A 25,510-nucleotide genomic window follows, 5' to 3' on the forward strand; every position below is an offset into this window, starting at 1 on the left:
GCATTTCCTTTACTCTGACGCTTTCCGTCCCTCGACCGAACCTGTGGCTTTGATTCCGGGAAGGACCTGTTGTCTAGACGCAGCAGAAAAGAAACGGGTCAGCCGATGTTGATTGTAAGAGCGACTTGCGACCGATATCTACCGCCATTGGTCGTAGACCTATGTTGTATGGTTGAACTTGTGAGCCTTCTCAACAGTTCCATTCGCCATTCAATGGCTGTAACTAACCTGGCTTCTCGTTCGACCCTCAAACTTGGTGCTGATCATATCGAAATCCGGCTTTTGCCACCCGATGACTTCGAGAAGCAGCTTGATCTTGTCGGCCTTTGTCCAAGTCTTGCCTTTCTTTCCTGGAGATGCGGGAGGGGCAGAAGGGGTACGATTGTATGGTTTGGTGTCTTCTTCGGCGCTGGAGGTGGCGGTGGCTTTGGCTTTCGGAGCGCGAGGCATATTCGAGTCGTGAATGGATTGGGTCTGGTCTGGTTGAAAGGTGGTTTGGCTGCCCAGGATGAAACCGAGAGAAAACCAGCGGCTGAGAACCCTTTATCTTCCCGGATATATACCCATATACCCCACGGCAGCTTCCTTAAGCAGATCGTCGCTCTAGAAACTGACAATGGACGATGGATACAAAGCGATGTAGATCGTCGCCAAATGGAGCTATCGACAACAGAACAAAGGAAGATCTGCGGGTCGGTCGGAGCATCGAAGTGATATCTCCTTGTCGTTTCGATTTGAAATGACCTTGATTTGTCCGATTGTTCCGGCCTGCGCACCGAGAAGCATACATAATAGTTATGTGGTTAATACCAGGTATCGATTGGTTTGTTGTTGGTTCCGACACCCCTTCGTTCAAATCTCAAAACCGCAAAGAAGCCATCACGAACCGCGATGCCCAAACTACCTACCGCACGCTCTGCCGACGGCGATACTATCGATGTCAAGCCCTACCCGCCCACCTCCCCTAAAAAATCGGGAGCGAAGCAACCCAAGAAACAAGCTTCGCCTTCCGAAGATGTTGTCAACGATGTCAAGCCATCGGGCCTCGCCTCTCCTAAGAAAGCTGCAGGGAAACAGACCGCGAAGAAGTGGTCCAAGGAGGATAAGATCGACATCTTGTTAAAAGTCGTGCAGACCGCGAGTCCCGATTGGCAGGTCAGTCGTAAGCCTCCGTTCACGCCGGTGCTCAGTCTGACGGGAAGGCACACGAATGCGCTACAGGCTATGGCCGAAGAATTCGGTGAGGGTAGAACCAAGAGCCAGGTGCACGATCAATGGAGGTAAGCCTGACTCGGTATCGTTCTCCCCTTTATTCTTGTGCTCATGTCATTCGTTTGGTTTTTAAAGGCAACACATCCTCCCGTCGCTGAAATCGGAAGGAAGGGTGATGAAGTCGGAGTGAGAGGGCGACGCAGTATTATTAAGGCTGTAGAGGCTTCCGAAGCGATTGTCGGCTCGTAAAGTACGAATGTCGTCCGTAATATATACATGTTGTTTAACAGAAACGATCGCCCTCCGCTCTTACGTCCCTGGATCTTGCTTTTACACTCTATCGTGTTCTATGTTATTCTACAAGGAAGCATCCCCGGGAGATCGCCTTCCCGTCCTATTCCGCTGCCTTTCCACCCGCCGAACTATCGATACTTCCAGTCTTCTGTGGTTTCAGGCGTAGACAGATCAAGACATATCGTAAACGGACTGCGAGAGCGTGCTTGCCGTCTGACCGTGCACGAACCTGCAGAGCCGGGAAGAGCGTCTTCCTGTATCGATCAAAAAGACACGTTGTGACTTCAGTACTAACATTCTTCCGGCTATCCGAACGCCGAGTAACTCACCTCCACTGATCTTTGACCATATTCGCCGTCCTCCCCTCGTGCTTCTTTGAGATCGCCTCCCAATCCGGGTTCGCTGTCGCGATCACGTCCATGAGGATATTGAGTTTGTCATCGCGGCTCCATTTCTTGGTCACCAACGTCTTCTTGGGACTAGTCGGAAGGTTCTTAACGGAGCCAGAGGCGTAAGGTTTGGTATCGATCTCTTCACCGGCGGTGGGCTTCTTGGGAGATCGAGGCATGGTTGAGGATGAGCTGGCGGGCTGATGAGAGGTGTGCGTGTAGGGGTGGATGAAGAGGTGTGGAAGTGGGTGAGGAGGGCTTGGAAGAAGTCGGGAAGAAGAGAGGAAAGGTCTCGCTGGAGAGCTTATCTATTGTACTCCCACAATACTCTTCGAGCTTCTCGAAACATCTCGGATCGTCAGGCGACCCGAACAAAAGGACGTGGCTTCTCGCGCGCTAAATTGTGAGACTTGGCAACCACCTTTGAAACGATCTTCCTCCGCAAACCGTCGATCGTTATGGAAATGGCAAACGGCTCGTCAAGACAACAGACAACAGGTCTTAATCTCGAGGGTATCGAGGGTCATGAATTACGAATTGCGAATGGTTCTCGGGTGGGACAACGCAACAAAAGAAGAGTCTCTGCCGTTTGGTCCGGGTCGAAGCGACGTGATGAGCTGGTTGACAACAGGGAGGGATATATAGGCTTTCCCGTCCATGCCCGGGCTTCTTCTACAGTACCTTCTCATTCAGACCTTGCCATCAACTCACCAACACCTCACACACACTCCACTCGTACATCACCAAACCGCCTACCCAACCATAACCATGCCTAAAGCTCCTTCCTTCATCCAGTCCGACGTCGACACTAAACCCTACATCCGACCGGAAGGCGAGACCACGCCTCCTCCTCCTAAACAAAAGAAGCCTTCTGGTTCCCCGACCAAGAAAGGACCGGGCTCGCCCTCAAAGGCACAAGGATGGTCTTTGGAAGACAAGCAAACCCTCTTGCTCGCCGTCTTGGCTACGGCCAAACCGGACTTTGCGTCTATCGCCAGGGAAAAGTTTCCTACTAGGAACGCTAATCAGGTGAGCTGGGTGTGATTCGTGACCGGCGATCGCGAAATGATCGTTGACAGCTAGTTCGCCGCTTTGCAGGTCAACTGCCAGTGGAGGTTGGTCCTACAACATGGCGTGACGATGGGTAACACTAACGTTCTTTCGATTCTAAGCAAGGAATCTTGAAGAACCTCGAAAAGAACGGCACTCTCTAAGACCCCAAGCCGACCGCTCGTGTGTTTGGGTATCGACGAATTATAACCTGTATCCAATATCATACAACCGTAAAGCAGTCAATCATCCATATGCACCCTTACTGTTTTCATGTCGCCATGACTGCGACCAGCCTGAACTCCCGTTGCGTATCATCGTTAGGGTTCGAAGACTGGTCGAGCAACTTGCAAGTGACACTATGAAACAAGATCGAGATTCAGCTCCAGTATTCCGCATACACGGTATCCTTTCGATGATATGACTCACTAGTGCTTTCCGGGCGTGACCTTTTCATCAATGAACCAGACACTGTTCATAGACGAATATCAGATTCCGACAGGCCAAGTTCGTGATGTGCCTAACAGGACGACACTCACCTAGCCATATTATAAGGACGATCCCACCACGAGCCCACCTGTACCGAACCTCGTTCGTTGTCGTCCACCCAACAGTTTACCGTCCCTCCCGCCAAGGTGGAACTCCTCCAGTAATATATAGCCACCCTGCGCGTCGATAGAGATCAGCTTTCCGTTCCTCGCACTAGCGAACCTCAGGATACAGGGGGGCGGCGCTCACCTTCCCTGCGAGACCTCGATGTCGACTGAGATCTTCGAACCCGGTTTCTTGCTCTTCCAGAAATGCTTCTCTTCCATCCATACAAAGCGTTCCCACCCGATTGATACTGTCGGCTTCATCGGGTTCACCGGGTCGTTCGCGTCCGCGCAAAAAGGTTTCGGCTGGACCAGCTCGAGCAGGTGCTTGGCGTCGGTCGAGTTCGATTCTGGGTCGACCACTTCCCTCAAGGGTTGTTCGATCGGAGTGAAAGGAATTCCTAAGACGTCGATAGGCTCGACGAAGAGTTTCTTCTCGAACGCCATCTTGCCCAACGCTTCGGTGTCATAAGTCGACTTCCAGGCGTCTCCTTCGGCTTCTTCCCCAGCTTTGATGCTCTCAAAGGCAAAGTCCGCATCGACGAACTCGCCGAACGGAAGCGTCGTGCCCGCAGTCACGTCAAGAGGAGGATTGGAGGGTACGCCGTTAAGGTCGTACTCGCACATCTGGCCCTCAAAGTAGGCAATGAGCAGGTCGGCCATGACTCGCTACAAGGTCGAGGTGGACACGAACACGGTCTTTAGCAAGCGCTCTTCAGTGAATGAGATCAGCTGACGGGTGACTCACATGGCCTCTTGCTTTCGGATGGACCATATCCTTCTGATAAAACGTCTCCGCGACCTCCTTGGGCCATCTCAGATAATGGTTCCAAATCACCCTCTTCAAGCTCAGATACGGCACATCGTAATAATGCGCTACCGGCAGATGCGCGACCTGCGGGTCCCCGTACCCTTGGTTCTGGGCTATGAGAGGCGACCACGCCCCGAGGATCATCACTGCGGGTTTGGAGGGTAGTTCGAGGAGGACTCGGAGGAGTTGGTCGAAGTAGGCTTGGTAGGCTAGGTTGGCTTGGTCGTTGACGTCGAATTCTAGGATGATGAGGTTGACGTCGGTAGGGATGTGGTGCGTCTATGAGAACCGACAGAGCTTAGCTAGCGGTCGCAACGAGCAGGACAAGTAGGCGATCAGGAACCCACTCCGCAGAAAGCGTAATACGAGCTATCCATGGCTCCGATAGCACCGTTGAAGATTTCGTGTTCCTGTCCATCAGGCTACAATGATCACGACAGAGTATAAGAGACCTGTCTGAGATTGATGTGTCGATGGAGAGATGACGTGGCAGAACCGGACTAACCATCGGGAACGCCTTGTGCAGCCAATCTACGAACAAGGTGGGGTAACACCCCGGCCCAGCCGGATCACCGCCTGGGAAGCCTGGTTTGAGATGTAAACCGTGACAGGCCGACACTATCGAATGGAAGTGACAAAGCGGGTCGACGCTCATGAGACGAGAGTCTAACGATTGCCTGAGCGGAGGAGCGCTCGGAACTCACCGCTTCCTCCCATGATCCCCACCTTCAACCTCTTGCCCGTCCTCGCAAACCTGACGAAATCCTTGATCCGATTGCCCGTCCCTTCATGCAACCGACTCCTCAACAGTCCATCCTTTCCATAGACCTCACACACCCTCTTGCCCTCCGTATCCCGCTTGCCTTCGTCCGTCCCACAGACGCATCGCCGGGAGAGAGATTCCGTCAGCTTGATAGGTGCCAGGATGTCGGTGAGGTGCAAGTCCGGGAGAAGATCTGGAGCGTTCCCACGAATGATCCCGTAGATCAAGCTGAGGAGGAGGACGGGGATCCCGATGATCCCTACGAGCATCAAGGGGAATCGTCTAGAGTTCCCTCTGAACGTACCCGAGTTGGTCGATCCGCTTCGGCGACGCCCAGCGCTTCTTCTCCAGGACGAGTATCCGCTGTTATTTGAGGTTTGATTTCCTCCATCTACGTCCATGTCCTCGTCAATATCCGAGGCAAACCTGGCATGTCTCAGGAGAGGATCTGACGTAGGATCGACCTCGCCCGTACCCGACGTGGACGACGCCGCGACTGCCGAGCTGGGACCGTAATCGTCCAGTTCGATGGGGGCCATCTTCGAAGATTGGGAACTGTTTTGAGAAGAGCAGCGAGCTTCGCAATACAGAACACTAGCTATCTCGATAGCACGTAGCTCAAGGTCAAAGTCCCCCCCCCCCCCCCCCCCCCCCCCCCCTTAGACACACGACAACACCCACTTGTCACGTGACTCGAATAGCGTATCCAGCGCTCGACTAAAAATGGTGGCTACACTGCTTGTTAATTTGGTATGCAGCTATAGTCTGTATGTTTCAATCGAACAGAAGTAGTCAAGTGAGGGGTCTAGCCAGCCGCTCATAGGATGCAGCATCCAGGCATGGGTGTTCTGCCTTGTCCTAATTGACATCAACCTGAGTCCCAGAGGAGGGGTCTGCCCACAAGAGGGTTTAGCCAGTACGCTTGAAGACGGTACTGGCCAGGTTGCGGGGGTAGTCATCTTGGCCAGGTGACTATACTTCGTGTAGGTAACTATTTTTTTGACCTTTTTGCCCGCGTCCTCTTCGAGTTTTCTCGAGCATATCCATTCGCGCGTCGTCTCCATCTCCCGTGATCACATGACCTCATGTCCGCCTCGAGTGCCTTGCTAGTTCGCTTTCCTCCAAGCCTTCTTTTCGGTCCATGTCATGTAATTATCGTTACATCGTGGGCGGGATTCGAACCCGCACCACAAAACAACCCATATCCCTTCCCGTATCCGTTCCCGTCAACTTTCACTCTTCTTGTACTTCCTTCTGCTGAGGTCCGGGTGCCGAGGCGTACAAACTCTGTCCCCTCTGCTTACCCGCCCAGTCCAACTGACCCTATTTACACGAATCGCAGTCGAATGATGTCAGCACAACCGGTCGGAAAGCTGTTTGTCGAAATTCGGTTCAAAGATGGGTGAAAGGAGGTCTAGTTTTCGATAGTCGGCCGTTCTCCTACATCCTAGCTCTCACGAGCTTGGTATCGTTTCGTCTCATCCACCTCGTGCTCCTGTCCTTTCAATCCGCCTCGCGATCACCGCTCGAGAGCCATCTCCAGGATCTCATCCTTGGTAATACCATCCTCTCTGGTCCATATCACCCGATACGACCCAAACCGAATACCACTCCGTGCTCCGCCCAAAACACGACCTCCGCTCGAACAGCAAGGTCACACCACTCACATTCGCAGCCCAAGCTCCCAAACCGACCAACGCGGGGACCAAGGCTCCCCAGAGCGTAACCTGACGAGCCGTCTTCGGGGTGAACTTGAAGGTCCTGTATACGTTTTCTCGCTGAGAGTTCCAGCAAAAGTCGGATCAATAAGTTAGCCGAGAATCTCGATTATTCCAATACCCGGTGAACGTCAAGACCAGCGAGAAAGCAAGAGTCAGAGGGCATACCATGTGGTTCCATCGCTCGATAGCCGGGTCGATCTAGAGGTTCAGAGTAGCCAACCCGGGATCCTGTCAGCCAACCTCGTCCTATGTCGCGATTCTTCGATCGATAGATACCTTGACGGGCTCTACATCAACAAATAGGGCAACCGTCATTAATACCGTCGTTACTTATGCAAGGGAGCCCTGGTAGAGCTCACCGAAACCACCGTGTCCACCTCCAGCCATATTTGCGTTACTCCTCTTTTCGTTCGGTTTGAATGGGGATAGTGATAGGGAGGATCAGGCCAATTTGGTAGAGCTAGCCCCTTGCGTAGTTGATGTGTCTTGGATAGATCTAGCTAAGTCTCGACAACGATATCGACGATGTCTACCTCACCGCCCTTGAATTACTAGCGATGGTACTGGGCCGAGGCTCGATGTAGATGGGATGGAACGCGTGAGAAACGTAGGATCGTGACTTAAGGACGACGACTTCGAGCCAAGGTGCAACCTCTCTAGACATCATCGATATCAGCTCAACTCGACCTTGTATCCAGCATCGATCTTATAGAGCCTGGTTCCGTATATACCTACCCACGATATTCCACGATGCTCCGATCGATCCTGCCCACCCTCCGTCAGCCCGTCAGGCAACAACTCGCTCGTCGAACCTACGCCAGTCAACCGAGTTACCATCAGCCCAGCGGATACATCTTTGGCGAAAAGGTCGGTCGGGCAAGCATAGCCTGTTTCACTCCGCAGTGGCCGTTGGCTGATATGCCATTACTTTGCATGTTTCACCGTGATTGATCTCGTCTCATAGCCCCCACCAGCAGGCCAAAAGCGAGTCAAGGAGGATTGGGAGAACCTCTACTACTACGGGTTCTTTGGGGGAATGGTCCTCGCCGGTTTCGTGCTCGTCTACAAGCCGGATACGTCGTAAGTACATTCAAATCGGCTGTGGTAGAGCTACCATCTCCGAGAGATTGTGAGGCTGATCGCTCGAATTGTGCTCCTCTTACCCTGGTTATACTGCCTCGTTGCCGGCTACGTCCTCGTGAACTCGCCGTACTTTCCTCTCCAAACCGTCGCTTTTCGTTCGCCTGCAAAACCAACACGCCACTCGTATGAACATCACCCGCCACGATGACCATATCTCGGCCCGTCTCGCACCATTCCCTCTCATCTCGAACCTCTACCACCTCACCTTGTCCGACTTCACGTCACCACCACTTCACGCTATGCTACTCGAACCAAATCGACTCATAGCATCCAAGCATGGGCTACCACCGAAGCTCAACGACGTCTAGAAGAGTCCGGAGAGTGGGAGAAGATCAAGTACAAGCCTAGCGGGAGCGAGGGAAGCGTTGGAGTTTGAGCTCGAACGTGGGACTATCTGTGGAAGACGCTCTGCTACCACAGAACGGGAAACCAGATGATGGTGGTGTTGTACAATACTCTGGACATGAAACGATGGAAGAGATTGCGATGTGGGCACGAACACTCCTCCAGCTGGACGCGATCATGTAAAACGACTCCCGCCCAGGTGAGTCCGTCTCGCTATACGATTCTCTTCACCAGCAAAAGATGCCTGGTCTCGAGCTTTTCGTTCGTCGTGTGCGCGGATCTTCCGCTGTTCGCTGTCTTAGGCCTTCGGATGCTCAAGATGGGCAAGAGCAAGACGAGGCCTTGTCGAAAGACGCCGGTATGGAAGGTATTCACGACGCAAGGGAATGCCATGAGCAGCATCCTTGGTAGACAACAGCCAGACCGACCACGTCCATAAACTTAAGGAATATCTCAAACCAGGTCGGGTAAAGGGGGCCGAAACCCAAGAGATATCGAAACGAGTGACCGCATGCTGCTACAACTGTGCTGACTTCGATCAAAAAGGATGTTATCGGCCTCCTTTGGCAATTCAGGAATCACGCCAAGAGTCTCGGAGAAGATCCTGGTTTCGAGTAAGCGCGCCGCGTTTTACGTGAGTTTCATGGTTTCAAGAGTTAGGGGTTCCGGCTTATATATATGGAGCTGATCATAAGCAGGCGAACCGCAAACCTATGAATAATACCTAACCTAGCATATTACGACAGTCCTTCTCCTACCTGCCAACTTTCATACCACACTCCTTTATCTCACAATATCGACTCGCTCACACGCCAGCAGAACGAAGTACCCTTTCCCATCATCGTTCATCGTCGCAGTGGTGGCCTTGAGCCATTGTATGACCTGTAAGTGAAATCGTGATTATGGTCTTCGCTGAAATGGGAGCATATTTGACATTTACATTCTGCATTAGACATTTCCGGTAGTCCAGTACCTGGCGATGCCGGTACCGATGATCAGAGTCAAGGACCGAAGTGTAACATTTCACCAAGACCGAATAATCCAGATCGCTACCTGTACACTGGTAAGGGAAGACCTAGCCCCAGTGATCTCAAGGTATCGAATCTCTGGCTACCCTGGCCTCGTGGCGTGGAGGTCAACCCTGAATTTGCCGAAAATAAAACGGGTGTCCCCGCGGACTTGAGCTCTTTTGCAGTCATGCGATCGTGAGAGAACCTTCCGGTACTTTAATTTTGTCCATTCCATATTGAAGCTAAAATGGCACACATATTCGCAGCCTGGTCGAATTGGATATTCAGAACATCGAGAAACTCTTGCCCTACGATGACAGTAAAGGCAACAAAGACTGTTTTGTGCATATCCTCGGCTACAAAGTCGAAGAGATCGGGACGTTCGCGGTCACTAACTACGACCGATTTAAATGAGAAGCTCTATGGCCCGCCATTATACAAAGCGAGGTATTTAAACGCCTCATCGCGGACTATCAGGATTGGGATAATATGGCTTCCGGGCCTGGATTGGACGATGACGGGGAGCCTATAATTCGGACCACTCACGATATTGACGCCCTTGTCGGAAACTCTACTAGGAGAATTGCAGAGATGCTTTGGAACGAAGGACTGAACAAGACTGGGAAAGCCGTGACGACTACTGTCCCTCTTGATGCTCAAGGTGGCCCGGATTTCGCAAAGGTCGATGATATCATTAGCATCATCAGGAACGCTGCAGCACCTGCCTTGATGGCTACCAAGAACAACCTCGTCGGATCACTCGAACCGGAAACCATCTATACTCTGGCCAAGCGCGAATCGGGAGGCCTCATAGGTCGAAACGCTCGTGTTCAACCGGGAGATCCTCTCTATGAGCGGGAAATTCATTCTTCGGAGATTATCAACAATGCCAAGTTCTTGACCTACTTTGGTCAGTGACCGGATGCTGACGTCGCCTCCGGACCCGGTTTGGCTTTGTACCTACCCCATCATAGTAATTCACATCTTCATGAGAGTAGCCTTCCCTCTCGTTGTGTGACTCGTGTGATCGAAGTAAAAAAAAAGTCCAGTTTGCGCTCTGACACCACCTGTTCATAGCTACATACAGTATCGCTAGGTAGCGCCTTCTATGCAACCAAGAGAAATTTAGGCAAAACGCCGAGTCTTTCGCCCACTTTCTGTGTGGGTCAATGATTTCCGTGATATTGGAAAGTACGTTGCACGCCATGATGATATGATCGATATGATGATACTCTGTGGGCGCGTATCACAATGTGCTACAAATTGTAGGGGTACTCTAGTCTGCCATGTGGCGCGAAATATTACTGGTGGAGAACGGTGGGGGATTGACTGAAACCACTCGGTATCCTCTAACCTCAGCATATGCGCGTCTCATAGCTTCCTACCTTGTATTGTAGGTCAAACTCATCCCTGTTGGTCTTCCTTTGCATCTAGGTTTGATGTTTTACGGAGGGGAGTTTTCGTCAGGGGTGTTTCATACCTTTGGCTGTTTCAAATGTGTTCTCTGAGCACGTACTTAAATGAACCAAGCGCGTGAACGCTATTTGCCGCTCTTGACGACGTTGATCATACAATCTCGCAGCATCCTCCACTCTATCGTTGATCGATCTGACTCTACGAACATTGTATAACACACCAACAAGTTTCGATCTGCTGCGATGAAGTTTTCACAAAACAGGATCTGGCAGACGGCCATCGGCTTGACAGCTTTACTGCCCATGCGTGAGTATCGGGCTTTCCCCTCTATCGTTGTTGGACCCTGACTTATCTCTCGATTGTAGTCGTTACCGCATCACCCTTCCAGCCTCAGAGACGAGGTGATGCTCAGACTTGCAAAATGGCAGGAGGCAAAAGCTTCTACGTATTCAACAGGAAAGGAGAGCCCAGTCCTGACGATCTCGTCAAGTCCACCCAATGTATGTCGAGCTATAATACAGACAAGCTGATAGCGCCTCATCATCATCTAATGGATCTGTGACCTTATCAAAAAGATGAAGGAAAGCCTAACGACCTTACCACTTTGGCTATCATGCGATCGTCAGTCTGGTCCCATCTTCAAAATCAACCCTATCTGACAGCCTGTCTGAATTACTGAATCTACAGCTTTGTGGAGCTGAACCCGGACTTCATTAAGGACATGTTCGACTTCGAAGAAGGCGCCGACCAGGAACATTGGGTTGGGGACGACCAAGACTGCTCGACGCCCAGCTCAGCCTCTGACGGGCAAGAGGTCTGGCGTTCCTCTAAATTCGCGTTCGACTATACTGCAGGATATGCTTTTGCTCCCAGCCAACTCTATGGCCCGAGCGATAACGCCGAGGGTAGTATATGGCCTATGATCATCCAGGATCGAATCCGCCGTAGCCCTGACTTTATGGGGGCGGATAAGATCCCACTCCATCCCAATCTTGAACCTGGTAAAGAAGCCGGAGGTGATATTGGCATCTATAACCACGACACCAAACCTAATCCGAACCAGTGTGATATGACCAATTACCTGTGGGCGCTCACTAATCAAGGAGGAGATTTTCAGGCGTACACCGACGAAGTTGCCGCCAAACAGAACGGCCGCGATGCATGGGTCAAAGAGATCATTGAATTTACCAAGGACAATAAGACTCCCTGTATGCTCGCTACCAACGCCGATACCCAAGGGAAGTTTAAGGGAGAGACGGTCTATACCATCGGATTCGGACAAGACGGCTCTATACTCGCGCGAGACGTTCAAGCACCGTCCAGCGACGACCCGCTCAAGGTCACCATTGAGGACATCGCCAAGCATGTCGCTTACATTACTCATTTCGAGACCAAACCTGCTGAAGATGATAGCAACACGGAATAACCAGAGACGACAACCCCGCTAGCCGGTAGATTCCCTCTTCCTTTTTCCCAACTTCGTTTGTCCGATCGTTCTGTATCCCATTGTACCAAATCTAGCCCCGATCCGCTGACGACCCTATTACCAACGTTGAGACATATTCCGACCGATTACAAGCAGAATGAACATTCCTCTGATGTTCGTGACCCGTCCCAGTTTGAGGCACTGTAGACATACCGGCCACAAGCGGTAGATACTGAGTGATAGATGTACTCATCGGTTGCTACTTCCTAAGATTATGGCCGGACCGAAGAATGCCTGTAACCGATCCAATAACCCTATGGATAGGGCGAAGGCGAGTTCAGGGCCAAAGAGATAGCGACACATGCATAGATTCATTTGTTCAGTATTCTGCCTTTTTTTTACATTCTCAGGAACAAGCTTCAGAGGATGGCGCCGAGGAATTTTCGACTCGAAGTGTTTACCATAAGCTGAGGCTCTTGTTGATAGATGGAGTTCGGATATCATCGCAAATGGGATGGAGATGTATCGAGCGTCGGTCTGCGAGCAGACCGCTTACTGGGTGAGCCTGACAGCCCATCCATCGTACTGGTTGTCCGCGTTGAAGGTAACGGTCGCAGAGTTGCTGTTGACAGGAACAGTAAGGGTCTGCGCGGTCTGCCACCCGGTGACCGCTCCGCCGTTGTTGTAAGGGAATCGGATGATCGTCCCCTTGAGCGACTTGGCCGTTCCGAATTTCGAGCTGATGGCGTTGAAGACGACGTTGACGGTCCCGGTGTACCCTTGACTTCCGATGAGCGCGGTGGCGTTGCCGTTGCCAGCAGTGGCGTAGGCATCGACCGAGTTACCGGCCGTCGTTCCGCAGGGAGAGTTGTTCATGTTGGCATAGTACTTCCAGACCTGGTAGTCACCAGTGGTGGAGTACGAGCCGTCCGAGTTCTTGATCAAGAGCTGAGCCATCAAGTCGTTGAGCTGGGAGCCAGAGGCCCAGTTCCCTCGAAGACTGCAGAGCGAAGAAAAAGTCAGTCATGGTAATATCAAGGGGTGATTCAAACGCCCCCGTGGAACACTCACCCATTGAATCCGACCCTCTGGAATCGAGCCTTGAACCAAGCCTGCCACGAGGGGACTTGTTGAGATCGAATCGAGTACTCGGAGATCTGGTAGCCGATCCCGTTGTTGAGCCCGTAGCCAGGCAACCATGACTTCAGGTACTGAGATGAGTAGACGGGATCGTTGTTGTTGTTCTCCTCGAGGTGCCAGGTCCAGACATCGGGCTGGACGGCGGTACCTCCGTTGTTTTGGAGGTACGAGGCAAAGCTTTGCCACCAACCGTTCGAAGGGTCGGGTCTACTGGCCGTAGCGGGACCGTTGACGGGGAGGAAAGTACCTCCCTGAGGGAAGGCCGCTCGCAAGGCCTTGGCACATCGAACGAAGGCCTCGTTGAACTGCGCTTGCGGTCGACCGCCAAAGTTGATGTCGGGCTCGTTCCAGCATTCGAGCTGGGTGGTGTACGAGTTGGCCATCCCGTTGCTCTTGACATCGTTAATGACCTGCTGAAGGAAGGCGCTCCATTTGGTCCAATCGCCGTTATCTCCAGGGAAGGGGAAGTTGTTCCCCGTCGTCTCGTCTGCACCCCAAAGATCAGCCATCTTGAGAGCGAAGACACCGTTACGAGCCCTTATATCGCGAGAAGCGGTAAGATGTCAGCAACGCATTGGATATCGACGGGGTGAAGTTCCGCTTCTCTCACCTGATACGCTTGAATGCGGTCACCGCGGTACTGAAACGGTAGTTGTAGTCGTTCATGTTGACGGCATATCCACCCGGGGACGGGCTGACCTGAGCGCCTCCAGCCGCCTCGTAGTTGATCTTGAGGTCGTCGAGGTACGACTGAGGAGGCGTGTTGGGGTCGACTCCAAGTCCGTAAAGGATACCCTGAGCGTAGAGTTGAGGGGTACCGGAACACTGGTCGAGCGAGATGGTCGTCGTGTCACCCGCACGCTTGGCGAGCTCGGCAGAGTCGGTGGGAGCTCCGAAGGCGAGAGGGGTAGTCGCCAGCGCCGCCAAGACTGCGGCCCAGAAAGTTGCCTGAAGTTGCATGTTGAAGAGTTGGATGGTTGGTGCGGTGAGATGTTGCTTGAGGGTAGAATGGTGAATAGACAACTCGAATGTTCGATGACCTTGGCGATTCCTGTCTTATATATGCAGATCCTGAGCGGACAGTAGACAGGTCTCGCCGAGATCCTTCGGGACAGATCGAAGTACTTCCTGCGAGACGAGCCAAACACCCCGACGCAAAGCTGATCGAAGTCATGTCGGTCGGGGTATTGCCGGACCCCCGAAGCCTGCTGCGGGGTGTTCTCGGAGCCCCACCACAAGACGATTGATGAACCTCATATCCCCAGAAGCTAGAAGGACCATTTATTCTTGTCGGAGACGTTTCGTAGACCAAGGTCGACAGCGAACGAACAAGTCGTTAGCGCGATCGGTTTCAGTTGTCGGTTCTACTCTCGGCGCGCTAGAACAGATGGGAGGAGGCTCGAAATAGAATCAGTAGGTCAGGGTAATATCGATCTATCGATTACATCCGTTTGTCCATGCTGTACATCGCTGCATTCCCCATTAGATCCGCGTCTATCGGTGTCAGATCCCACTCACAGAAGGGCCGACGTAGGAATATACTGTACAAGGCGACTTGGGTGATGCAGCTTGGAGCGTACAACTCTCGTACTGTACGCGTCGCCCCGGTCGATAGTCTACTCTAGCTGAGACCTAAGCAGCGGGAGATCGAAACACGTGAGTAGGGCTAGGGAAAGGACAAGACACAGGTGAGAGAATCACGTGAGCCAGTCCTCCAGGCTATCTTCGATTACTTGTAATGCAGGAAAAGCCTGCTCGTCTCACGGAAATCCGATGAGGCGGGGATGAACCTGGTCTAGGCAAATGTCGGGTCCGCAGTCACACTGGGGGTCCTCACGAAATCGCATGGTGTCATCATCTCATATCGAACGGAAGCTTGAGCCTATGCATGCTACCCAAACAACATTTCGTAACAGCGCACATGAATGCCAGAGATCGCAGAAAGAAGAGGGGCGGGAGCGAAAAGATGACCAAGGGTGTTTGTTGGAGGGAGGAGGGGTGTGAGGGAGAAAAGGTCGCGATGGGGATTTTTGGGGTTTACGACCTGCATGCCGACAATGACACCGTATCAGCCTCCACACAACGAAGAATAAAGCATGAAACAACGCTGAACGACTCACATCTTGTACTGCAAGCTGTCCTTGGACGGGTGCTGTCCCTTGACCTCGTACTCGATGCCGAGGTCGAGATCTCGCGGGTTCCTCGCGTTTGCCTTGCACGAAAAGACACCAGTGATCTTGTCGCCCTCCTACAGAAGCACGGTCCAATGTCAGGGGATATCAGCACGGGCTGAAGGGGCAGATTCCGTTCCAGACGCAGTGTGTAGAACTCACGTTGACGGCGATGGTGTCCTGGGTGTACATGACGGTCTGCTTCCAATGTGTGTACTATAGTTTCACGGTCGACAGCTTCAAATCAGCTACCTTGACCTTTATCGCCCCTCGCGCCGAAAGTCGCGCGACTCACCTTGGCGTGGGGTCCAGTGCTGAACGAGATTCGCTTGTGACAAGCGTTGAAGTGGGTGTCGAACCAACCCAAGAAAGCGTGGACGTCTGTGAAGGGTTACCAGTCTCTCTGTTAGCCTTCAATAACTTTGACTCACACAGGGAAGGGACGACTTACAGTCCTGTCGAGTAGCCTCCAGCTCGAACGGAGCGGTAAAGTCGAGATCCTCGATCTTGACCGTCTTCAGGTCGATGTCCTATAAAGCCGAGAAGAGACAGATCGCTTAAAATCAGCTTCTTTTGCCTTTTCACGGACTTGACCATAACGGCACAGTGATTCTGCTCTGACACCGCACTGACCTTGATGAGACAAGGCTTGGTGACGACGCTCTTCAGCTCGACGCAATCCACCAGAGGTTCCTTCAATACGATCGGGAGCATCGGGGAGTAGTCGAACCCGTAGACGTCGTTCCAGACTATTATTTGTCGAGCGAGCCAAGCGAGCTTGATCAGAAAAACAGCGCGATTGCAAGAGAATAGGGGATGGGCAGACTCACATCCGATCTTCTCCTCCTTGTAATCAGCATCCTCGATAGCGGCCAAGTACATGGTACACTGATCCGGGAACAACAGGCCGTCCTTTTTCTACGGGGTCGTATCGTATTGTACCACATGCGTGTCAGACATTGCGCAGCAGATATATGGAGAACGATAGGCTTACGAGGTATCGATCACGAGCGTAAAGCACCGAGTTGGTCATCGACTCGAAGATGAGCAAGTATCCCATGAACTACGAGTTCCCCCCAGCAAAAGAAGAACATCAAAGCCGAGTCAGTCTCAAGATGTTGGTGGAGTTAAGGGTGGCAGGTGTAATTGAGGCTTACTTCTGATACAATGATGTCGACCTCCTTGACGGGGAGCTCGATCTCCTCGATCTTTCCCTTGATCAGGGTGATTTCTGCGCAAGGCGGAAACAAAGGCGAGGAAGAAAGAAGAGTGATGATAAAGAAAGGTTAGCATTATCGCAAGAGCACAATTTCGAGGGAAACCCCTCCCCATATAGGACGACCCCCCCGAAACTCACTATCGGCAAACCCGTTCTTCTCCACAATCTTCTGAGCCTGATCCAGGATATTACTCATATCCACCCCGATGACCATCTTGGCCCCAGCCTTTGCACAGAACATGGACAGGATTCCCGTCCCGCATCCTACGTCGAGGACGACCTTGTCCTTGAACAGGTGAGGGTTTTGGAGGATGGCGTTTCGGTAAGAGAGGGTTCGGACGGTGTCTTTGAGCATCTCTTCGTGGATACCTGTGATATGATGTGATGTGAGATGAGGTTTTGGTGAGGTGAGCGGTATGCAGCAGGTCTGTCATGGCGAGTTGAAGCTTACCGAAATGAGCGTACGAGTCGGCGTAGCTGGAAACGAGTTTCACAACAGACGCATAGCACGAACAGTCAGCATCAATGATACTAGTATTGTGCAGCAGTAACTTCGCTGAATGCCCTCAACTTGAGTCTGGAGCCAGACTCACTAGTCCTTGCTGGTCATGGCAGCGACCTCGACGCCGTCGGTTCCCTGAGTAGGAGGAGGCATGGTGGAAGCGGTGGACGAGGTTGCGGGGGCGTCTACTTGCATGTGGGCCATTGAGTGATGCTGTGTATGAGGTATGGTGGGTCGTATCAATGCAGGAGTTTATCAAGTGGTATCTATGGAATGTTGAACACTCCTGCTGCCTGCTGGCTGCTCGTCGCCGAAATAATAATTGATCGAGGTGAGGGTTACTTCCGAAAGTCAAGATTGGGTGTGTTTGATAAGAAAGTCAAGAGTATTACATAATAGCATTCAGTGACGTGTCAATCGAATTATGGTAACCCTCGTTACTCACCTCGTACCTTGCCTTGCTTCAGGCTACAGCTTGATCGATATCTCATCTGACGCTTCTTCCCAAGTCTACACCATACATCTGCAGCTGCAGAGCTTCTAGATACATCCACCATTCACCATGTCGGACGAGGAAGAAATGATGAACAGCGGACAACCCGCTCCGATACTCGCGACAGCCAAGAAAGCATCGAAACCATCCAAAAAGTCGACTCCGGCAAAGCAGACCAAGTCCACCAAGACTACCCCTGATGGCAAGGCAAATGCGACCACGACAACAACGAAAACAACAACAACAACGGGTACCTCGGAGTCGCCTATCAGTAAAGCTATGGCGGCTCATCTCGAATCTCTCATGCAGGGGGACGAAGCGGACGAGCTGAACCTGGGCGTCTCCGACGTTCCGGCTCTGGATCTTGGGGAGGAAGCTGAGGAGGATGACCTTGATAATGATTACGATTATACCATGGACAACGATAATAACGAGGAAGAAGAGGAAGCCTACGAAGATGCGGAGAACGAGATCGAATTCGACCCGAATACGAACGTCGAGCCCGAACTCGAACCGATCTCTATCCCCCTGACGTTCTCCTCGTCCAAAAACGGCGGAGCGTGGGACGACCGGGACCTCGTCACAGCGTTCGATGCGGCCAAAGAAGAGTTTCACCTGCACAATCCCGGACCGGGGAGCTGGTTGGACAAGACCATGGCCGGGCTGGCCAAGGGGAAACCTCTCGCCGGGGCTACGTACGGGGAAACCAAGTGAGTACACAGCGCCTCCCGAGCTTTTTTCTACTCGAGCCTGTTTGTTGATCTGTAGACCGACGTTGACGATCCCAAGTCTGATCAAAACTAGGTGGTACACCTCTTACGACCCCGCTGAAGATCCCATCGTACCCCGCACGGCAACTGCTTCTTCCTCCAATCACAATGAGGCGAATGCTGGGGGGAACGCCAATGGGGCTGGGAATGGACAGGGAGGTAAAGGGGGGAAGGGGAAGAAGAGGAAAAGGGCGAATGAGGGTGGAGGGAACGCTAACGGGGAAGGTGAGTTTGCCATGCTGTATCCGTTGAACGCAGTCTAGTTTGGCAGTCTGACGATAGCCTTCATGTCATCTCGGTAATCCAGTGACAAACCAGAACGGGCGACAGAACAACTATCAAAACCAGAACCAAAACCAGAACGGCGGTCAGGGCAAACGAGTCCGAATCGCCCCAACCCCCGTTTTCAACCCTTACCTTCCCCATGCCCCTGCTCACAACACGCAACCCAACCCATACCTTCCCGGTCCGACAAATACCCCCTTCACACAGAATCAAAACCGCAATCAAGGTCAGGACGGGGAAGACGGATACAGACCGGTTCTGCCGGAGTATCAACCTACTTCTCCGGTGTATACTCCGTTATCACCGACATACCAGCCGGATGCTTTGGATGAGGGGACGGGATCCGATGTGATAATGAGTACGACCGTGGGGTCGGGGTCGGGGACCGGTCTCGGGGCGGGACAAGGAGGGGGCATGGGAATGGATACGGGGATGATGCCGACGACGGATCCGTTTGGCAGGACGATCCGATCGTCCGCGATGATAGCTGGAGCAGGACGATCAGGCGCAGGAACAGGAGGAACGAATGGGATGCTGGGACCTATCATCCCTGAAGACGCTCGGAGTCGTTCTGCAGCGACGACATCAGCGATGGCGGGAGGTCGAAACGGAGGAGCCGGAATGGGAGGTGGAAAAAGACTGCCCAATTATGCAGGACTGGCCAGTCCTTCTCCTTCCCCGCCGACTGGACGAAGATTACCTCAATCGCAATTCAACCCGTTGTATCAACAACAACAACAGCAACAACAGCAGCGACCACAGCAGTATCAGCCTCAACAACCTATGCCCGCACCTCCAGCTCGATCGGGTCCGCCACAAGCTTCGCGCCAGGATCCGACATACGACCCGACAGGCTCTGGGGTGTACCCGTCCATGGGCATGTCCGGATTTACCAGTGGGGTTGAAATGAACAGGGAAGTGGCGGTCTCGCGTGCGGTCAATGCGCAATGGTGGGCCGGATATTGGTTTGCCATGAGCGAGGTAAGTCTCGGGATCAGAAGAGTAAATGCTCTCTAGTGTAAAGGCTAATCGCATTCTTCCATCCGCCTATAAAAAGGTGCTTCCGCCGGCCGAGGGTTAGTGGACGAGACGATGTGCAAGAATCGTCGTCCACAGTTTAGTGAGATACAATGGGGATGTCCGTCATACAACGTATCTATCAGATGCTCTATATACCATGCATATACGTCACTACTTGAAGTCCAGCTGAAAAATGTCAACGGGGCGTCAGCGAAGAAGACGTTCCGGAAGGGCACTGAGATGCGCTTACTCGGATGAGGAAAAGCAGTATATTGCTCAAAATGTGTACCGATGTCCAGCCTGAATAGATTGCAGAACTCCTGGTCAGCGGAATTCTTAGCTTCCAAGCACACGCTTGTTCTTACCACAGGCAACAGCTACGAAGAATCGAGAGACAGCATCAGATACGTTGTTTTGCGAGAGTTATGAAACATCAGGAACTTACTGAGTTCGGGAAATTCTCGTAATTCGTGTAATCCTGCTTCGGTCTGGGTAGTTGGACGGCATGAGCTACCAACGCGAAGCGAGTCACTATTGGACCGGGCTCACCACATCGACTTTAGATATGAGCTTCATTAGCCTTCTCGTTACCCAAGATGTCAACAGCTCAATGGCCTGTCCGGGGCCATAAATGACATGGCAGTCAGTAACGATAAAAGCTGATCAACACGGGCGTGAGGGAGCTCACCCAGATTGCGACCGTGGCCAAGAACGTCAATTGGAAAGTATACGGATCCTTGGAGTAGTTGAACGCGAAGAATGGGTAGATTCCTGTAATGTAAGATTCGTGAATATCGGTGGATGGACGTGCAGGACGTCTAGGAAAGGACCTACGAGAATTTGTGCCGAAATGCAGAATGGATAGCCAGCCTGTGCAATTCAGCGCCTCCGCCTTAAATTAGCTGATGGACGATAATCGCTGCCCTCGCCATCGGGAACCCACCGAGAAACCCCAGGATGGTCACATTTTGTGCGACTCCCCGTACGTAAAAAGTGATCGCTTGCGCATCCAGGTGTTCCTCATACGATTTCCCGTAGCCAATCACAATCTGCAGAATCTTGTACCAGATCCTAGTCACCTGGATCGGTTGTAGGGTGATCACTGATAACGAAGAGACAAGCTGGATGAGAGCGAATTGTTGAGGCGATCGAAGTCGGGCAAACTGCGGATCCGGAAATCGTTGTAGAACCAAGCCGTATTTCACCTACGTGCAGGTCGAATACTCACTAGGTTTCGGTAGAAGGTGAACAGGACGACTTGGAAGAAATACTATAGCAAGAGAAACACATCAGGGTCTCGAGCTATTTCAAGCAGATCTACTCTACGGACTCACCTTGTATAGGAACAGCAACGCTCTTGATCGAATATGCGTCGAGATGATCCACACCGACAACCCATTCAACAGATTCACAGCTAAACAATGCAGGAACGGTGAACTTTAGGTGCGATCCGCATCATTCCGGTTCATCTGTCACTCACTAGCTATCCAGCTCCAGACCCAAACAGTAGCGTCGATAGAGGTATGCGGTAGTGTCTTCAGGTACAGACTCGCAAACGCTACGATATCGAAGCAAAACTTGCTCATCCTTTAGTTAATCTGATTTATGCTATGGTTCGAGAATGCAACGTACCTTGTCCGACGACGAGCGAGAACGAAGCTATCCCGAGTACGGTCATAAACCACAGGAACCTCTCCCAAGACGCTGGGATCCTCCTCGCTGCTTCCCTCTCCAAGAACCTATTCAGCGTGCCGCACAAGGAAGCCGAGCAGAATCGAGATTAGCATCATCAAATCCATCTCAGGTTACTTTTGGCCCAAACCAGACTATACGACAGCGAATCCGGGTGCGAACTCACGCTTTCTGCAACTCTGTCAAGCTGTGCCGGAACGTATGACGTCGATCCCGCTTGAGCTTGGAAAAGCAGACGAACGCTGGCATGAGCATCGTCAGAAATGCTAGAGCTATCCAGAAGGCTGATCAATACCCCGGGTCAAGAACAAAAGGAAGCCGATCGAGGTCAGCTAGTGCGATTATACCTCGGAAATGAGGGCTGCATTCGATTTCGAAATGTAGACTTACTCTTCCGCTCCCAATCGACCTCGTCCCCCTGTCCATCCTGACCGCCGCCCACACTTCTCCTCCTTCCGATTCCAAAGACGTCCCCCCAATGACATCCGAACCCCACAGCCAAGCTCGTCGCCCAGAAGAATGTATAGCTCTTCAAACCCCCAAGGGAGCGGGGCCACCAGTTGAGTCGGTACAGGTCGAAGAGCTTTGTTATGAACAGGAGGGCTGTTGCTAGGTAGATTCCTGGTTGGGCGTGATGGTCGTCAGAGATATGTAGGTTTCAGTGAGAATGGATCGTTTAGATTCAGAGGAGGATGAATGAGAATGACTGACCGTAATAGTAGAAGAGGAAGAATGCGAAGTTCGGCTCGATGATCTTCCTTCCATAACCTCCACCATCTTCCTGACTTCCACCTTTATCCACCTTGCCGCCATCACCATCTCCACGGACATTGCCAAAACTTCCTGCCCCATCACCATTCGGTGTAGCATCGTGCGCCGGAAAAGGGACCGCTACCCAGACCCAGACGAACAGACAAGGGGCGACTACGAGCACAAAGTGTCGTTTCCACCAACTGTCCAACCAGGTATTGACCGTCTGTTTGGACGGCTGGAGGAAAGTTGACGACCAGCGGGATCGGAAAGAACGTTTAGTTCGAGGAAGATCTTCTAGTGTTTCGAGGTGATATGGCCGTGGTTGTGGTTTGGCGAGAAGGTGGGTGGTACTGTCATAACGCTGATGTCCTTGATGCTGATGTGAATATCTATTCGCTTCGTGACCTCGCCGGGAAGGTGTGACGTTCCGGGGATTAGGAGTTCGGAAGGGCGATATAGGTTGTCTTGAAGATTTCCAGCTAGATCTGGACCTCGTCGAACGGTTCCTATCCGGCGTAGTGGGGTTCTCTGCGAGCATGTCGTGTGATCAGTTCAGCGTGACCGGGGGTTGTTATGAAAGTCGTGCGAGTAGTCTGCTCACCATCCCATTCTCTGTATTGTCGCCTCTCGCTACCTTTACTCAGGGGAGTGAACATCTGGGCTCCCTGCTTCCATCTAGCTGGGATAGATTACAGTTACAATCTGTCGACATCGCCGCAGGAGGCACACATCGATTACCGACCTGTTTCGTGTTCGAGGTCGTGTACGAGAGATCATCAATCGGATCAAGAGTCCCTCGGATGCAAATATACTTCCATCGGATGTATAATCTGCTTCCGATCATCGAGAGGAGGATTGATAAGAATCCTAGCAGCAGGCTCTGACGCCTCGATTCAACTATTCTCATGTTCAATCATCCCCCCTCGAATCGTTCTGACTTGCCAAGATCTGTAGCCTCTTCTGCTCTCATCGTCCCAGTCATAGTCTCGAAATGCTAGCAGTCCAAGCCCCATCAATACCTATACCGCTGCCATCACCGGTCCCATTCCCGGAGACGAGCGAGATCTTGCCTACGGACGTTCCCGTGGATGCCAACGATCACTGTCCGGTAAGCCAATATCGCTCGCCTTTCTGCCATCAATCTTATCCTCGGATGTGAATCTGGTCCCCTGTATCTGTTCTTCTACTACAGGGCACCGAGTCCACGCTGGCGGGCAAGACAGACGCATGTGAAGGATGTCCTAACCAATCGGTCTGTGCCGAAGGACCTAAAGGACCTGACCCCGATCTCCCCCTGATCAGAGAGAGACTGTCGGGCGTACAGAGGAAGATCTTGGTGCTCAGTGGGAAGGGAGGTGTGGGGAAGAGTACGTTTACAGCGGGCTTGAGTTGGGCTTTGGCGGCCGATGAGGATCTGCACGTGAGTTCGGGGTTGACGTCGGGACCATCCAGGTTGGGTCAATCGGTGTTGGTGGCGACTTGCTAATAATCGGGATGGTTATTGCTCGCAGACCGGAATCATGGATATCGATATCTGCGGCCCCTCCATCCCTCTCCTGACCGGTCTCGAAAATTCCACCATTCACACCTCCGCTCAAGGTTGGTCCCCCGTCTACGCGCTCCCCAACCTGTCCGTCATGTCCATCGGTTTCCTCCTCCCCTCCAAATCCGACGCCGTCATCTGGCGTGGCCCGAAGAAGAACGGTCTGATCAAACAGTTTCTCAAAGACGTCGACTGGGGCGAACTGGACTACCTGGTCGTGGATACGCCTCCGGGGACGTCGGACGAGCATCTGAGCATCGTCCAGTACATGAAAGAGACCGGGATCGATGGAGCTGTGATTGTCACCACACCACAAGAGGTCGCTCTGCAGGACGTGAGGAAGGAGATCGACTTTTGCCGTAAAGTCGGGATACCCATCTTGGGGGTCGTGGAGAACATGTCCGGGTTCGTCTGTCCTTCGTGTAAGAACGAATCACAGATCTTCAAACCTACCACGGGGGGAGCGACCAAGATGGTAGAAGAGCTCGGGTTGGAGTTGTTGGGAAAAGTGCCGTTGGACCCGAGGATCGGAGCGAGTTGTGACGAGGGAAAGAGCTTCTTGGACGAGTACCCGGATAGTCCGGCTACGGGGGCTTATCTAGATATCGTACAACGTGAGTCGATCGGGACATATCTATAATCCGAGGAGTTCAGCTAAAATAACCTCGGGTCGGTTGCGCGTTTTTTAGGTATACGAGAGCTGCTGGGAGACGCCTAGGTTCCCACAAGCTTTAGTTTCTGCCCATAACAAGCTTTTCATTGTATCTCATCACAACCAACCTCTATAACACATCAACCCGCATGCACATAGGAAGAGCTCTCGACAGCCATTGATGTCGACGTTTACGACAGAATGGCGCAATCGACAAGGCAAGAGAAGGTCCGCCATATGACGCAATGTCAGACAGTGGTATGGACTAGGCTTGTGAAGAGGATTTCGCGATCGTTCTTGCCCCTCACACAATCTTGCCAGGGCCAATCTCGCCAGAAACCGGCCCCCCACTCCATGCCTGCAGGCTATCCACTGTAGCTGTACATACGCAGCCAGGCCGATACTTTGTCGGCGCTGCCGACAGGCTGACTCAATCTGATAAGCATGCTCTCCTTTATGGGGTTCTTGACTGATGGCGTATTCGTCCTGTGGCAACTGCGAGATTCTCAGCGTGATTGACGATTTGTCGGCTTTGACGGTGGACTTTCGTCTCGTGATCAATAAATCAGTTCCTTTGTCCCAAATTTCGCGATCGGTTGTATGCTGATTTCGTGCGAGTAAGAAGCTGACGAGTATATATACCTAAGCCAGGCAATCCCCTCCTACCGCGACTTCTTGCGTGCAATTATATATTCAGCGGTACCCTTATCAACCAGATTCGGACACAGCAGGATGGACAAACAAATCATAATACCACTGGATGAAAACACCGATGCGCAAGGAATCGTACGTAAGACATACGTCGAGGGTCCAGGCTGTATGGGCGCAGGCGAAGTGATGGCGGTGGTGGCAGACTGGAATCCGGAAGAGTTCCTCCGGGATTGGCACATGATTTAACTCCAACGTTGAATGACGTCTTCAATCCTCTTACGCGCGAAAAACTCGAAGCCTTCCACAGGCATATGGCCCAGTGGAAGACTGAGAAGGAAGTCGCCACGCCAGAGAATCTACCTCCAAAATTTTCAGCGGAGGGATACAGCTGGAGAGAGAGCGCCTGTTGCGGCACAGTCGCAACTGTTGGACCGCGATGCGTACTT

General features: G+C 52.3%; 15 protein-coding genes across 15 annotated transcripts; 8 read left to right on the plus strand and 7 right to left on the minus strand.

The window, feature by feature from the left end:
- Positions 1–9: 9 nt before the first annotated feature.
- On the minus strand, positions 10–450 carry HD553DRAFT_343956 (uncharacterized protein; the record flags this gene model as incomplete). The annotated part of the gene is made up of 3 exons (XM_046182928.1): positions 10–73; positions 143–159; positions 229–450. The coding sequence occupies 3 exons, from the start codon at positions 448–450 to the stop codon at positions 10–12; spliced, it is 303 nt and encodes a 100-aa protein (XP_046034977.1).
- Positions 451–891: 441 nt separating this feature from the next.
- HD553DRAFT_325328 (uncharacterized protein) lies at positions 892–1,461 on the plus strand (the record flags this gene model as incomplete). Its single annotated transcript, XM_046181598.1, has 2 exons — positions 892–1,155; positions 1,348–1,461. The coding sequence occupies 2 exons, from the start codon at positions 892–894 to the stop codon at positions 1,459–1,461; spliced, it is 378 nt and encodes a 125-aa protein (XP_046034978.1).
- HD553DRAFT_351412 (uncharacterized protein) lies at positions 1,443–2,134 on the minus strand. The gene is made up of 3 exons (XM_046183612.1): positions 1,836–2,134; positions 1,736–1,760; positions 1,443–1,654 (listed from the first exon to the last, which is right to left on the minus strand). The coding sequence occupies exons 1-3, from the start codon at positions 2,072–2,074 to the stop codon at positions 1,607–1,609; spliced, it is 312 nt and encodes a 103-aa protein (XP_046034979.1). The 5' UTR covers positions 2,075–2,134; the 3' UTR covers positions 1,443–1,606.
- Positions 2,135–2,415: 281 nt separating this feature from the next.
- Positions 2,416–3,136, plus strand: HD553DRAFT_76842 (uncharacterized protein). Its single transcript, XM_046184478.1, has 2 exons — positions 2,416–2,924; positions 2,979–3,136. Exons 1-2 carry the CDS (start codon positions 2,553–2,555, stop codon positions 3,078–3,080), a joined length of 474 nt encoding a protein of 157 aa, XP_046034980.1. The 5' UTR covers positions 2,416–2,552; the 3' UTR covers positions 3,081–3,136.
- An 80-nt stretch (positions 3,137–3,216) lies between these two features.
- HD553DRAFT_274568 (SGNH hydrolase-type esterase domain-containing protein) lies at positions 3,217–5,513 on the minus strand (the record flags this gene model as incomplete). Its single annotated transcript, XM_046177870.1, has 8 exons — positions 3,217–3,304; positions 3,375–3,416; positions 3,485–3,610; positions 3,684–4,207; positions 4,287–4,628; positions 4,697–4,771; positions 4,855–4,967; positions 5,054–5,513. The coding sequence occupies 8 exons, from the start codon at positions 5,511–5,513 to the stop codon at positions 3,217–3,219; spliced, it is 1,770 nt and encodes a 589-aa protein (XP_046034981.1).
- Positions 5,514–6,345: 832 nt separating this feature from the next.
- Positions 6,346–7,220, minus strand: HD553DRAFT_343961 (uncharacterized protein; the record flags this gene model as incomplete). Its single annotated transcript, XM_046182929.1, has 5 exons — positions 6,346–6,435; positions 6,780–6,890; positions 6,999–7,031; positions 7,110–7,120; positions 7,193–7,220. The coding sequence occupies 5 exons, from the start codon at positions 7,218–7,220 to the stop codon at positions 6,346–6,348; spliced, it is 273 nt and encodes a 90-aa protein (XP_046034982.1).
- A 363-nt stretch (positions 7,221–7,583) lies between these two features.
- HD553DRAFT_274628 (ESSS subunit of NADH:ubiquinone oxidoreductase-domain-containing protein) lies at positions 7,584–8,352 on the plus strand (the record flags this gene model as incomplete). The annotated part of the gene is made up of 3 exons (XM_046177873.1): positions 7,584–7,700; positions 7,798–7,913; positions 8,244–8,352. The coding sequence occupies 3 exons, from the start codon at positions 7,584–7,586 to the stop codon at positions 8,350–8,352; spliced, it is 342 nt and encodes a 113-aa protein (XP_046034983.1).
- Positions 8,353–8,628: 276 nt separating this feature from the next.
- Positions 8,629–9,978, plus strand: HD553DRAFT_76960 (uncharacterized protein). Its single transcript, XM_046184479.1, has 4 exons — positions 8,629–8,955; positions 9,055–9,205; positions 9,274–9,526; positions 9,598–9,978. The coding sequence occupies exons 1-4, from the start codon at positions 8,869–8,871 to the stop codon at positions 9,743–9,745; spliced, it is 639 nt and encodes a 212-aa protein (XP_046034984.1). The 5' UTR covers positions 8,629–8,868; the 3' UTR covers positions 9,746–9,978.
- On the plus strand, positions 9,821–10,249 carry HD553DRAFT_343963 (uncharacterized protein; the record flags this gene model as incomplete). The annotated part of the gene is made up of 1 exon (XM_046182930.1): positions 9,821–10,249. One exon carries the CDS (start codon positions 9,821–9,823, stop codon positions 10,247–10,249), a length of 429 nt encoding a protein of 142 aa, XP_046034985.1.
- Positions 10,250–10,989: 740 nt separating this feature from the next.
- Positions 10,990–12,173, plus strand: HD553DRAFT_343964 (uncharacterized protein; the record flags this gene model as incomplete). Its single annotated transcript, XM_046182931.1, has 4 exons — positions 10,990–11,053; positions 11,113–11,247; positions 11,323–11,377; positions 11,435–12,173. 4 exons carry the CDS (start codon positions 10,990–10,992, stop codon positions 12,171–12,173), a joined length of 993 nt encoding a protein of 330 aa, XP_046034986.1.
- Positions 12,174–12,555: 382 nt separating this feature from the next.
- On the minus strand, positions 12,556–14,541 carry HD553DRAFT_286851 (glycoside hydrolase family 39 protein). Its single transcript, XM_046178270.1, has 3 exons — positions 13,924–14,541; positions 13,245–13,850; positions 12,556–13,173 (listed from the first exon to the last, which is right to left on the minus strand). The coding sequence occupies exons 1-3, from the start codon at positions 14,271–14,273 to the stop codon at positions 12,726–12,728; spliced, it is 1,404 nt and encodes a 467-aa protein (XP_046034987.1). The 5' UTR covers positions 14,274–14,541; the 3' UTR covers positions 12,556–12,725.
- A 599-nt stretch (positions 14,542–15,140) lies between these two features.
- HD553DRAFT_298475 (protein arginine n-methyltransferase) lies at positions 15,141–17,497 on the minus strand. Its single transcript, XM_046178584.1, has 12 exons — positions 17,297–17,497; positions 17,155–17,180; positions 16,842–17,072; positions 16,642–16,715; positions 16,479–16,547; positions 16,315–16,402; positions 16,118–16,233; positions 15,936–16,014; positions 15,780–15,865; positions 15,647–15,700; positions 15,434–15,561; positions 15,141–15,357 (listed from the first exon to the last, which is right to left on the minus strand). Exons 1-12 carry the CDS (start codon positions 17,407–17,409, stop codon positions 15,351–15,353), a joined length of 1,071 nt encoding a protein of 356 aa, XP_046034988.1. The 5' UTR covers positions 17,410–17,497; the 3' UTR covers positions 15,141–15,350.
- Positions 17,498–19,145: 1,648 nt separating this feature from the next.
- HD553DRAFT_315140 (uncharacterized protein) lies at positions 19,146–20,074 on the plus strand. The gene is made up of 2 exons (XM_046180446.1): positions 19,146–19,734; positions 19,811–20,074. Exons 1-2 carry the CDS (start codon positions 19,168–19,170, stop codon positions 19,832–19,834), a joined length of 591 nt encoding a protein of 196 aa, XP_046034989.1. The 5' UTR covers positions 19,146–19,167; the 3' UTR covers positions 19,835–20,074.
- HD553DRAFT_315145 (uncharacterized protein) lies at positions 19,714–22,938 on the minus strand. Its single transcript, XM_046180447.1, has 16 exons — positions 22,820–22,938; positions 22,177–22,746; positions 21,856–22,086; positions 21,632–21,749; positions 21,406–21,512; positions 21,254–21,331; positions 21,108–21,187; positions 21,002–21,043; positions 20,717–20,936; positions 20,608–20,643; positions 20,462–20,544; positions 20,323–20,388; positions 20,219–20,261; positions 20,139–20,150; positions 20,024–20,073; positions 19,714–19,959 (listed from the first exon to the last, which is right to left on the minus strand). The coding sequence occupies exons 1-16, from the start codon at positions 22,872–22,874 to the stop codon at positions 19,945–19,947; spliced, it is 1,806 nt and encodes a 601-aa protein (XP_046034990.1). The 5' UTR covers positions 22,875–22,938; the 3' UTR covers positions 19,714–19,944.
- Positions 22,939–23,144: 206 nt separating this feature from the next.
- HD553DRAFT_315147 (putative cytosolic Fe-S cluster assembly factor NBP35) lies at positions 23,145–24,861 on the plus strand. The gene is made up of 4 exons (XM_046180448.1): positions 23,145–23,326; positions 23,411–23,638; positions 23,730–24,375; positions 24,451–24,861. The coding sequence occupies exons 1-4, from the start codon at positions 23,210–23,212 to the stop codon at positions 24,477–24,479; spliced, it is 1,020 nt and encodes a 339-aa protein (XP_046034991.1). The 5' UTR covers positions 23,145–23,209; the 3' UTR covers positions 24,480–24,861.
- Positions 24,862–25,510: the final 649 nt, after the last annotated feature.

Source organism: Filobasidium floriforme (assembly GCF_021052385.1).
Source record: "Filobasidium floriforme strain CBS 6241 chromosome Unknown HD553scaffold_17, whole genome shotgun sequence".
NCBI classification, from domain to species: Eukaryota; Fungi; Basidiomycota; class Tremellomycetes; order Filobasidiales; family Filobasidiaceae; genus Filobasidium; species Filobasidium floriforme.